The sequence below is a fragment of the Megalops cyprinoides genome, chromosome 16, assembly GCF_013368585.1.
Source record: "Megalops cyprinoides isolate fMegCyp1 chromosome 16, fMegCyp1.pri, whole genome shotgun sequence".
Taxonomy (NCBI): domain Eukaryota; kingdom Metazoa; phylum Chordata; class Actinopteri; order Elopiformes; family Megalopidae; genus Megalops; species Megalops cyprinoides.
Window position 1 is genome coordinate 20,120,776 of NC_050598.1, and position 12,524 is coordinate 20,133,299.

At 38.7% G+C, this 12,524-nt stretch overlaps 2 protein-coding genes across 2 annotated transcripts in view; one reads left to right on the forward strand and one right to left on the reverse strand.

The window, feature by feature from the left end:
• Positions 1-747: 747 nt before the first annotated feature.
• atox1 (antioxidant 1 copper chaperone) lies at positions 748-5,407 on the reverse strand. The gene is made up of 4 exons (XM_036548591.1): positions 5,324-5,407; positions 5,009-5,081; positions 3,145-3,298; positions 748-1,678 (listed from the first exon to the last, which is right to left on the reverse strand). The coding sequence occupies exons 1-3, from the start codon at positions 5,327-5,329 to the stop codon at positions 3,174-3,176; spliced, it is 204 nt and encodes a 67-aa protein (XP_036404484.1). The 5' UTR covers positions 5,330-5,407; the 3' UTR covers positions 748-1,678; positions 3,145-3,173.
• A 125-nt stretch (positions 5,408-5,532) lies between these two features.
• slc36a1 (solute carrier family 36 member 1) overlaps positions 5,533-12,524 on the forward strand; it is a 64,765-nt gene continuing 57,773 nt past the window's right edge. The window contains exons 1-6 of the mRNA XM_036548863.1: positions 5,533-6,288; positions 8,189-8,298; positions 9,395-9,512; positions 10,979-11,069; positions 11,660-11,748; positions 12,077-12,166. Of these exons, the coding sequence (XP_036404756.1) occupies positions 8,274-8,298; positions 9,395-9,512; positions 10,979-11,069; positions 11,660-11,748; positions 12,077-12,166 (413 nt within the window). The 5' untranslated portion in view covers positions 5,533-6,288; positions 8,189-8,273. The remainder of the gene's footprint in view (positions 6,289-8,188; positions 8,299-9,394; positions 9,513-10,978; positions 11,070-11,659; positions 11,749-12,076; positions 12,167-12,524) is intronic.

Sequence of the window (12,524 nt, forward strand, 5' to 3'; positions counted from 1 at the left end):
CAAGTGCATTTTACCCCCCACTTTAAAGAAGTGGAATGTACAGGAGCTTTTTTGAGTATGCCCACAATATTTACCTTTTTGATTTGATAAAGCTTACCAGTACCTATAAACAAATAATTAATGTATACTCTAGAGGAGGTCAAATGACAACAATTGCATATACAGTAAAAACATACAATCACATTCAAATATCAATTTCAGGTATATAAACTTTATGAAAACAGATCAACTCAAGTCTCTTGTATAATTATTTTTTATTTTTACATTTTCTTTTGAAACCCACTTAATAGTTGCCACCAATATGGTCAGATGTAACCGAAATGAAAATTGCAAATTATGTTATTTTGTTTTCAGCAGTGTTTCATGGTGTGATCTGATGAAAAGCAGACCACTTCTCATGCATTCAGTACTTATTGTAGGTTTTCACATCGTGGTGAAGTCACATATTTAGCTGAATCCAAATGATTGCAGCAAAATGTTTCTCAGCTTCCTGTTCATTTATATTGACTTCTCCATCCTATTCATTTGCTTTACACCATTGTGCTGCTGAGCTTCATGTTCCCTTTTTAAATTTATTGTTCAGTGTGATCCAGTTCATGACTGCCAATAAATCCGTTGTGTATTAAAAGATCTTATCAAAGCTAGAAACAAATTGCTGTGAATCAAATACAAAAGAACAAAATGGGACAGCACCAAACAAAATGAATCACACACATGGAAGTGTTTTGAGATGTTTATTGAAGTGTCAAATTACAACAACAGATGAGAATTAGAAGCTACTAAAGCAAAAGTGGATTTTGCTTGTTAGTGTTGTAGCTAAAGAAAAGAAAGAGTCAGATTTATACAAAATTGGCAGATTAAATTACATCAAGTGAACTTCAGTGTATTTGCCGGCTCTTAGAAGTACTATTCAAGACATGCAAACACTGCCATCTACTGGTGAGGTTTTCCTGAATTTATTTTCTCAGCAAAGCTGCAAAACCAAATGTTTTGCATTTTCATAGCTTGGGCATCAACAAAGCCAGTAAGACAATTAAGCTATTACATCAGGCATTTAAGGATTTAGCCGTTAAGCTGTTTACATGCAAAGAGTGACTATCTGCTGATATGTTCTTGTGGTGTATGGCTTGATACAGTTTACTCCAAAATATTTGGAGTGAGACACAGAGAACACAGTGCAAGCCAAAGGTGGCTTGTGTCTGCACTTATTCTGCTCACAATGCATTTTGGTAATACATTAATGTCAGAAAAATGAACGAACAGATGAATGTAAACATACATTCTGATACTGCAAATGTTTTATTTTTCCATTCAGAGAAACAGATCATCGGGAACTCTAAAAACTAAAATCAGGACACATGCATGCAGATCATGGCTTTTCCTAATTGCACAGCTCCTTGTGAATCGTTATAACAAGGCTTAAAAAAAAAAAAAAAACACACACAGAGAGATTGTTCCTCGATTGTCAGACAGTTTTTAAGTCAAATATTACACATATTTTAAATTATGGAGGTATACAACTTTAAAGAGCACATACTAAGGGTCCCCAGGGGTACACTAATCTGTAGCTGAGAGGTCAAAGGTCTGCTGGCTGTTCAGCAGGGTGGGAAAGCCACTTCTCAAACTGGGCTGTCAATGGTGGGTCTGTCCAACACTCCTTCATATCAGCAGCAGTCACCTGCCACACAAATGACAGATGAACAAATTCAACACACACAACCACTATGTACATTGGCCTGCTAGAAAACATATTATAAAGTCTAAGGGCTTGATTCACATGTATTGTGGATGTTTACGCAGCCTTTTAGTGGCTTGAAATGACCCACACTCTATTTTACAAGTACATTTGCTCTGACTGCACGTGTAAAACGGGCAAAGTCATACCGTGGCACATGGAACAGGGGTTTGTAAAGTGACACATTCCTAGTGTCAAGCAGACTTTAACTATGTCTTGTGTTTTTTTCTCCCCACATGAGGAACCTGTGCTTTTTAAGGTAGAGGGAAATTGTGTAGAAACTACCATAGAGTCAAGGCATGACAAGCATTTTTTGTAGATTCAAAAACATTATCCTGTGCCCTTTCATATTATAACAGAACCATGATTGTAAACAGCATCATTTTATATCACCAGCCCAACTAGACATTGGACCCCTTATAGATCTATAAAAGATGCATACAAATCTGCAGCACCGAACAACCACCACCACCATCATCACTATCTGACAACAGGCCAGTATTTCAACAGATGATTTTGTTCTCTGCTTACACGGATGTTTTGGTCCATACGAATAGGTCAGTGTTTAAGGACTCTACTACTGATATTGATAAATTTACTGATGTTGTATGTAGCTACATTTCATTCTGTGAGGATCTTGTTTTTCCCAAGAAGCAAGTTAAATGCATCCTAATTACAGCATTGGGACTCCAAATCTTTGAAGAATTTGCTGATTAGGAAGCATCTGCCCTTCAAGTACAGAGACAGATAAACATAAAGCAAATGGAGAGGTCACATCTGAAGGCAAAATTTCAGTATAAAGAGAAAATAGAATTTTTTCTCTGAAATTTGATAAATATGATTTCTCTAATGAATATGAAGACCTGTGCAAGGAGACCAATGTCCCTTCTAACTTTATGTTCAGTGCACACATAGTTAAGGCTGTGTTAAAAACCCACTTTCAGATTTTTAACTGTATCAATCAACACTGTAAGCACTACCATTTTGGCATGATTTCTACAGGCTACTGCTTCTCCCAAGTCACTGAAACAATGACAGTGAAGCATGTCCAAAACCCACTACCAAAAGCATCCTTCTCCTCTGTCTGCAAATATGTACAGTATGGAACTGTATTTGTGTGATGTCGAGTGAAATGTGGACTTGTTCGCGTGCTCACTCACTTCGATCGGGAGATCCACTTTGTGGAAAATGGGCATTTTCTCTCTCATCAAAGAAAGAGAACTTCATGATGAATCCATTAGGCCATCTATGTACTCCCGTGGTGGCAGCGGCAGGAGACATTACAAATTAAACTGGTGGATCTGTACTGTCAATGCTGCAGGTATTGTGTGTGGTTTCTGTTTGCCTTGCCAAGTTTCCCATCTGGGACAATAAAGTATTGAAAGATAAATTTAAAATGTCCCTTTCACCTGTTTTATCCAAGAAAGGGGGAGGCGCTTCATTTTGGTCCGATGTAAGTGACAGCCTTTCCAGTCTTTTTCAGCGTTTCCATGAGAACTTCAGCAGCCTTGTCAGACTCGATGAATACTTTCTTGTTGGGAAGGTCAATATCAAATTTCACATCTGTTGAAAAGGAATACAATTTCTGGACTATTGTATATGCAGTAAAGTTCAAATGTTTCCGAAACAAGGCGTTCAGGTTTTGCATGTCTGTAACACTCTATTTAAATAAACTGGAGCTCAGGGGTTACAATGTGATGTGAATAAGGTAGAATTCTTGATTTTAAACCATATTTACTATCAAGCAAAATGTAGAAATTGAACCATATAGCATAAACTACAATGCCTCATTTCATCATATAGCCATAATTTATACACATACTGTCCATGTGGACACTTAATGTATCACAGACAGAAATGTGGTTTGTATCGTACTTGTGTGATGACTTAAGAATTAATGAACAATAAAATCAGAAGACCTATCCCAAATGACAGAAAGCAGTATGTGTGAGCATGTGGAGGAAAGGGACTGTGTGGACATCACAGACATCACTGACTTTTATTTTGTTGCTACACTGATCATCATTTTAATATAACTACAAAAGCAAACACCCTTGTATAATTTAAACTTGCTGTTGCTTGCAATGTTATAAGCATGCTGCTAATAATTTAAAATTGCTTGCTGTGCCTAGCAGTAGATGAGTCCAGCAGGCCACTTCCTACTACCTTCTGATTGGTCAGGTAACAATAAAACAAGAGGAGCTCCATTCCTCAGGAACTCCAAGTGGTCTACTGTAATTTTGCAACTAACCTCACATCTCCTTTGGATTGGAATCTGAAAGGCTTTTCTGGATTTACAGTAAGTGCTTCTTTTTATTGGGTTGTACGAATTCCTACGTGTGAAATATCTCCGACATGGTCCAATCAAGCATGGTTCATTGAAGAGATTATATGGTGATCACGATGTGCAACTACACCAGGTACTGCAAGGCAGGGCAAATTCTATCTAATGTTAGAGTGAATGTGATTATACTTCACAGGACCCACCATGGCAGTCCAACCACAGTTCAACAACAAAGAGGCTGATAAACTTATTCACTTTCCTAACACAAAAACAGTGGTTAATGCATGGTTCAAATCCATACGTGCAAATGACCCTTCCTGAGACACCAGGCTCCGCAGTCTGTAAACCAGTTTAAGTTAAAAGGACACTTACAGAGACTCGTGCAAATCACATGGTCAATTTTCCATACAGAATAGTAGGGTTCATAAAGATTTTAATTTTGTGTAAGGTGTGCAGACTAAAATGATTCTTTTACATCTCATCTCCACGTCTGGAAGCTTTTTTTCAAGCCTTGCATATCTGATGTGCCGATTGAGAGGTGTCTGTTCTGTTTGTAAAATACATTTGTAAATGTTCTTTTTTGCCCTTACAGTACGTCTCTCATTCACTGCAGAATCCTCACAATGATTTTTTTTTCTCATAGTACAACCTTTTAATTCTGATGACACAATAACTCAATGCAAATAAAAAGTGATTTTGCTAAAACTTGCTTTATCGGTCAAAAATCTGTACAAGCATAAACAGCTAAAAAATTAGTTTGAAATATATGGTAATCAAACGGCAACATTACGTCGGTGTGGCTACATCAAGACATGACTTCCAAATATATGATGAATGTTCTTTAACGAGCTGTCTACATTTTAACTAAATCTGGATATACACACTAGCCCATTGAAATGTGGGGTGTCAAGAGATACGCTCATGTACAGCTCGGCACTTTAAACATCAACTTCTATGGATAATGCTAGCCTGGTACAGGCGGAACTTACCCAGTTTGTTGAGGACTCGTGTAACTGCGCCTGAACATCCTTCACAGGTCATATCAACGAAAAATTCGTGCTTCTGTGAAAGTATTCAGAAAATTAACCAACACAGTCAAATACAATGCTTAACATTTAGGAAAGCCAGGCCACATTCAGGCTTCGTTTGTAAAGTTTGGCCCTATCTACATTTAGCAAGCCGGCTTGTGTTTAATTAACACGAATATTTTACTAGCTTGAGCGCTGTCAATAACGACCGATATTCGGTCATCAATACCTTATAGCAGGAGCCGCATATACTTTTAAAATCATTATTTTACTTGCCGTCATTTTTTAACAGATCCTTTCGGTATTGAGGACCCTCTTCACTTCCGTTTTCTCCGATTTGCATTCCAGTCACGAGACCACTATTTTACACGTCTTAGAGATGGTCGTAAAATTCAAAACCTGGGTGTTTTGGTAAATTTGGTCAGGTTGCTTTTTAGCCAGCATACATTACACAGTATAGAGTAAACGGAAAATCATTTCTATATTATCCTTTAAGACCATGAAGACTTTACGAATTTTAAACATTTCAGTATTTGGCGATTATATGCTGCCTATTGTGTAGTTTCTCCCCCTCCCTCTAGAGTAGCTAGTCTTGAGTCCAGTGCACCGCCGTGTCCCGGAAACAATATCAAGTGATTGCTACACTTTTCGCGACGAATGATACAGTGCAAAAGATGTAAACGCGCGGATCTGCGGTTGTTTTGTTAACTAATTGAGAAATGATAAGAGGAATAGATAACATGCCAATTAAAACAGCAAATATACATAGCACAATAGCGTTACTGGCTAGCTAACTTCATACCCAGTGACCAATATAGAACGACCCGGCAATAGTGCATGCCTCCGAACTAGCTTGCTAACCTAGCTAGTTAGCGAGCTACATTAATTCTACAAGCAGCTACCTTTGCTTTGTCAGATGGATTAGCTGAATATTAGCTATTGCATATTAGCTATGTTTACACGTAACTAACGTGGTAGCTTTACCGAACCCCAAAATATAACTGGCTATTGATATGGAACAGACATTAATTTATATTTATTCAGTGTGGATATTCACATTGAGTGACTATTAAGTGATGTTGTTGGCGAAAAGTTATTCATTGAATAGTCTGGTCAGCTGATCACAGTGTAGGCGAAATCATATGATCAAGCGAAACCCAAACGAGGAAACAACGCTAAAGCTTAGTACAAGAACATCTAGTAAAGACAGACTCCAACCTGGACAACAATCCCTATCATTGGTAAGAAAGAATCTTCACTGGCAATAAGATATGCAACGTTCAGATGCTAGAACTGGATACAAGTTTTGTGCATTTCTCTGTGGCACCGGTATATTATTACTCGGTCAGTCAATTAATTAGTTTTAGTTCAGTAGTTTGGAAACGTTAACTGCCTAGTTGCTTCACTAGCTAGCCTGATAAAATTAGTTAGTAAATTTAAAAATTGTTGTTGCACGCAGGACTTTCAGTCGTACAGACACACCTTGCTACCAGACTTTAGTGAATTAGTAGCTGGGCAGGTACCCAGCTGTTTAATTGGCATGTTATAGTAGCTTCTTGGAAGTTGCATTCAGTCTGACGGCAGATATATGGATCTATACAGGTGGATAATTGCTATTCAGGATAAGGACGCAATTGTCAAAAATGTCAGCTGTTGCACACAACAGTTTATCTCTGTGGTTAACAGATAGCTGTCATTCACTCTAATTGATACAGATGATGACCGACGAGTTTAGTTCTGTTGAATGAGGTGGCAGACAAGTGATAGCAAATAATTGTCCTTGAAGCAGGTGGCTGTTTGCTGTTTGCTTGTTCCGGACTCTCAAAATAAGCTGTCTAGCCAGCTAGCTACAGCTTTTTGTTGTTGTTTTGTTTTAAATACAATATGCGCCATTTTCTCTTAACTATGAGGTGTAATGTTATGCAGGGTACATAAATATAACCGCGGATTTTAAAGTACTGCTGGCTACACAATACAGACCTCATTTTTCATTTTTATTCAAAATCGTTTAAATAACCCCAACCATACCCTAACCCTAACCTCTCGAAAGGTACGGTAAGTAGGAATATAACATGAAAATGCTCTCATTCGGGTCATTATACACTCTTGGTTTTGCTGTCCATTCTACAACGTTTATAAGATGTTGGAGAAACTGAGCCGCTGTCTTATCCATATCTGTTTGCCTAGACAGTAGGATATGCACTTGTACAGTTACTAAGTGAAACTGTGGGAAGTCCACCCTAACTGAGTGCAGGCTTATCGATGAAGTAACAGTGACGCCCAGAGGACTGTGGTGTTGGCCGCTGGGTTCAAGGGTGGGAGTTACAAAACATGCAGGACACCACTTGGGTTGGATTTCAGTTTCTCTGACAGGATTGAAATAGTGGAGAACATAAACGAGGGGCTCGTTCACAGTTTTGTCCCCATTATAGCCCAGACTGTACTCCATTTCTTATAAAACTGTATTAGGTCTGCTCTCCTTAGAAAACTGTTTGTGTGAGCTCGGGCATGGCCCACTTTTGAAGAATGCTACAGGGGATCAGGTTTAATGGTGATGATGCAGCATTCATCAAAACAGGAACATACATCAATTACTAAAACAATTCTCTACCAGCTCCCCACCTCTCCTTAAACTGCAGCAGAAAAAGGCTTATCCACAGTGTATTTAATCATTGAACTCACCTGAATAAAATTACTGCTCTGCCTTAGCCCAGTGAGTCATAGTTTGGGTATGTTGTTTGTGTTTTCCCAAACAGTGCATCCTGTCCTCTCATTGGTTGCTATGCTGCATACCACATGAGCTTGAATTAAATAGCCTAAACTGACCATGTCTCCAAACACACACACTAAACTGAGCTATGTAACAACAGTTTTTCCGTAACACTGGTATTGTATGAGTTTACCTAGTAAATTTGCCCTGGGCTGTTTTGGTTATGAATTATACCAATTCAGTTAGAATTGACTAAAAGACCTTGCTAGGGAGTTTTACAGTTTTTCATACTGTAAGACTTATTTTGGAATTACATTTTATAAATAGTTTACAGATCGTGAATGATTGTTTGAGGGTTCCATTAATTGGATCTTTGTTGTTTGCGTCTGTGTACAATCACCATAATAACCACTGGTTTTCTATCATGACAGTGACTGAATGTGGGAGGCGCAGACTTGGCCTGCTCAGGTGTTAGTGAAGCTGTGAACGGAGACCGCTGCCCAGACTATCACAGCCATGGACAGTGGTAGCACTGCTGACGGTAATACAGCTCATCTCACCATCTTGTCACTGTCCTGCCTTATTTGGAGAATGTTGTTTCAAAGCTGCATGGAATAGACTAATACAGTGTATATGTGTGTGCAGCTGTATTGTAGTTTGGCAAAAGGACACAAATGGGCGTTTCAGCAACAATCATAATCTGACATTCCATTTCATCGTATTGTCCCAAAAGAAATTCCATTCCAGCAGGTAGTTCTGCAGCTCATGGTTTTTAGCACAGTCTCATAGCCAGACTGTGAGGAAGCCCACTGGGAGTGTCAGGTTTAGCAAAATACCATAACCTCCTCTACATATAGCAGTTTAAATTTGCAATGTATTGTATGCTTTTAATAGTTTCTGTTACATATCATCCAGATGCAGAATTGGAAGTTTTTTTTTTTCCACATAAGTAGTTGATAATACAGAAATGTTTCATGCTGCAGTCAGAATTGAAATTAAGCACAAATCTTTTGTTGAGTGTTTGAAGTGAGTGTAATCTAATCTGGATGGTTGTGTTTAATGTTTGAGGATCAATTCACAGTACTGTTCTCAAAGTATCTTTTAAAAATTGATCATTCCACAGCCAGGAAATTATGAACAACCAACTTTTCCATCCTTATCCCCCCATCATCAACATGAAGTGTTTGCTTCACATCTACTTAAAACAGGAGCCAATAGTGTGTTGTTACTTTACAAATGCATATATCACTGTGTCATTGTGTTGCCTAAGCTGCTTGACACATGTTGTAGAATGTCTGGTCTACTCTCTGCAGAGGAAAGACAATTATTATGTTACTTGAAATAAAATGAACACAGTAAAAATAAAAGAAAAAATGTTAGATTTATATTTACCTTCATTGCTCTAGGTTTTTGGGTTTTTTTTCTAGGTTCTTTAACCAAATCTTAACTTAATCTTGGTCTACATATAATTGTGGTCTACATATCATCAGTTCTTAAAATATGCAATTATAAATAATTGAAGTTTTATTGTGGTGAAATATGTGAAATATGACAAGCTCCAGCTGTTTTAGTCATTGTACGTATGTGTGCGCGTGTGTGTGCGCTTGTGTGTGCGCGTGTGCGTGCGTGTTTTCAAGGCTCCGCACCCTTCAACAGAGATGAGTCCCTTGATGAGGTGGCCGACATGCCTACTGCCTACCTACCTGCCAAATCCCAGAGCGAGTATGAACGCCTTGGAGGCAAAACAGGGACAACGTAAGGACGCTTTACATCAGCCAACCATCCGCTGCTGAACCATAATTCATTGCATTGTGTCAATAGAGTATATTTTGCTTGATAGCAGACACCAAATAACAGCCTCCTTTTCCTTTTGGAACCAGATGTTACAAACATGATGAGGAACTTCAGGAATCATTGTAAAGCATAACACTGATGACTTATATTAAAAATTACCAAACGTCAGGGAGCTCCTGAGTGGCTCAGTCAATGAAAGTACTTGATGTTTCAAGCCCAAGGTTGAGCCCTACAGTTCTTGCATTTGATACCACCTGTTATCAGCTGACGACCAGGAGCCTACAGTGGCAGAAAACATTGATTTCTTTCCGCAGGCAAAATATGGCTGAATAGGTTGGCAAGGGGTTTGTCCATCCCATTGCCCATCCATGGTGTGCCTGAAATCTGCTTGTACATAGCTGCTCATTAAGTGTCCACCTCAAATTGGTAAAAGAATATCCCTGGTTCACATAAAGTAGAGATGAAGCTAATGTTCTATAAGAGAAGCCTTTGTCATGAAAGGGGAATTGTGTTAAGCCACAGCTCCTCACCTCACATACAGAAATGAAAATGGAATTGAAAATAAAATTCAGTGTTGCTTAGTTTACTGCTAGAAAGGAAATGATTTGTGTCTTTGAACCACATATCACTGGACAAGAAATGTGGTGGTCTGCTTTGTGGTATAATGTGTAAAATAGAATATGAAATCTTAACCTGCTTGAAAAAATGGACTGGTTATCTTTAACAACCACAGCAGAGACACAGGCATCCTAACAAAGGAATGGCAAAAGTGTGTGCGTTTGACTCCTTCAAGAGATAGAGTTGTTGCATCAGGATTAGATTGGTGCCAGCTGACATGTAGTGGCTTCATCGTTCACGTTTGAATCAGGAGTAGATTTTTTTGTTTGCTTTTTAAAGCAGTATTTTCCTGACTACAGCAGTTTTATTACAGAGATGCAGTTGAGAGGATTCTCATCCCAGAAGGAAATTGCCATTGCTACACGTAGCTTCATGTCTCAGCAACAAAAGACCACATTCAGATTCACACAGAGAGCATGCTCCCAGGACATTTCTTATTCCACCAATTGTGGCAAAACATTGGCTGTCCTCACAGTGCTCTTGGAGATTAATCAAACATTGCATCTCTTTGTGACAAAAGGGGGTGCCTATTGTGGAGAACTTCATTGGCTTTGAATTTGAATGGACAGTCTCCCTGGTTACTCTTAGATTCTTTCAGCAAAGAGCAGAAATAAGCATTTGTACTGAATTTTTTTTTGTAAGTGCCACTGACAAAAGATATGAAGGTTTTGTACAGAGATGGGGCTATTTGCTGTTATAAAGTACAGTATTTTTACAGTGATACAGGTGACTGTGTAAAACATTGACTGTTGAGTCACTCCCTTTCTGTCTCAGGCTCCATCTTGATGTCTCATTTTCTGTCCTGGCAGGTTCTTGCAGACCTTGATCCACTTGCTGAAGGGGAATATTGGCACAGGACTGCTGGGTTTGCCTCTGGCTGTCAAGAATGCTGGGCTTGTGGTTAGGATGAGCTTCATACACTGAAACATCTTTCAATTTCTCTTTTCACTGTTTACATTGTTGTGGATCTGCAACAGCACATTGGCATTTTACACTTTGATGGAAATTTCCAGTATTCCTGACTCAGTCTTCTGATATGACATCCATTTTAGAAGGCCAGTTTGGGTATACTCTAAACCCCCTGTACAACTTTAGATTCCCTTTGAAATTGTATTAAAAAAAGAGACTGACTTCTGACTCTTAACACAGACATAATACTGTAAATATTTCAAAAGTCAATAATACTGATGCAATCACATTGCTTTCGTTTTCCTTTCATACATGGATAATTACTTTGTGAAGGCTTCTTTCACTCCATATTTTACGTCAGTTTGTAGTTGAATGGAATTTCTAATGACGGGCCTGGAGAGAGCTATTCATCTAAGCAGAACAATGAGGATCAAGGAACACTGGCTGAACACACCAGCACAGCATTACAGTTTTTTCAGCTAAACTCACTCTAATGCCTTTCATACTGGGTTAGAAAAGGAGCACATATAAATAAAGAAGTATGGGCCCTTCATCTTCTCTCCTCTTGTCTTTGCATGCAGTTGGGGCCTGTCAGTCTCTTTGTGATGGGGATAGTGGCTGTCCATTGTATGGACCTCCTCGTCAAATGTTCTCGTCATCTAAGCACAAGGTAAGATCCAAGCCCTGTATGTTCTCCAGACACTTTTTAGTCTGCATGTCTCCTAATCAATGCTCCTTACTTTGAGTGATGTAATGGCAAGGTGTTCATAATGACTGTGTTGTGATATCTGTGCAAAGCAACTGACAGTGATTAGTGTGTGGGATTTCATATGCTAATGCTGTCACTTTAGAATGTAGGTAAATGACAGAAGATTTGGCAGTTAGATGTCTTGCATCATTATGTAAAATGTATTACTGCTCCTGATAGTCTTTTTGATGTTTCTTGTCTGTTTTGATATTGGCAAAAACTTTTATATTGGTACTATGTGTCTTTCTAGGATGGAGAAACCTTTTTTGAATTATGGAGAGGCAATGGAGTATGGCATGGAAAATGTGTCTTGGATGAGGAGGCATTCAGCTTGGGGAAGGTAAATTGTGAAGTCATTGTTTTATCACACTTGTGGCCACAAGTCAATAGTGGAGAAAGAGTGCAGCAAAACATCATCAAATCAAATGATAGAAGCATCAGGATTTTGTGCAATGTATACTCATGAAAATACTGAGTGTTTTAGGGTAGATCTGTCCCCTACCCAGATTTTTCAAAATGACTACACGTGTGTGTGGCTCTGCCTTTCCATCGTGTTTACCATTGGTTATATTGCAGTTCATAGAAAGACAGTTGGTCTGAAAGTGACTTAATCATGTAGTGGAGCAAAGGAGGACGCACAGTACTTAGAATGCATAGAGATTAGTCACCCAGGGGAGAGAATTTATGATAGGAATGTG

Excerpts from the sequence above, each read along its gene's own strand:
- atox1 (XM_036548591.1), bottom strand. Across the intron at positions 3,299-5,008 it reads ACGAGTCCTCAACAAACTGG|ATGTGAAATTTGATATTGAC; the intron begins GTAAGTTCCGCC and ends CCTTTTCAACAG.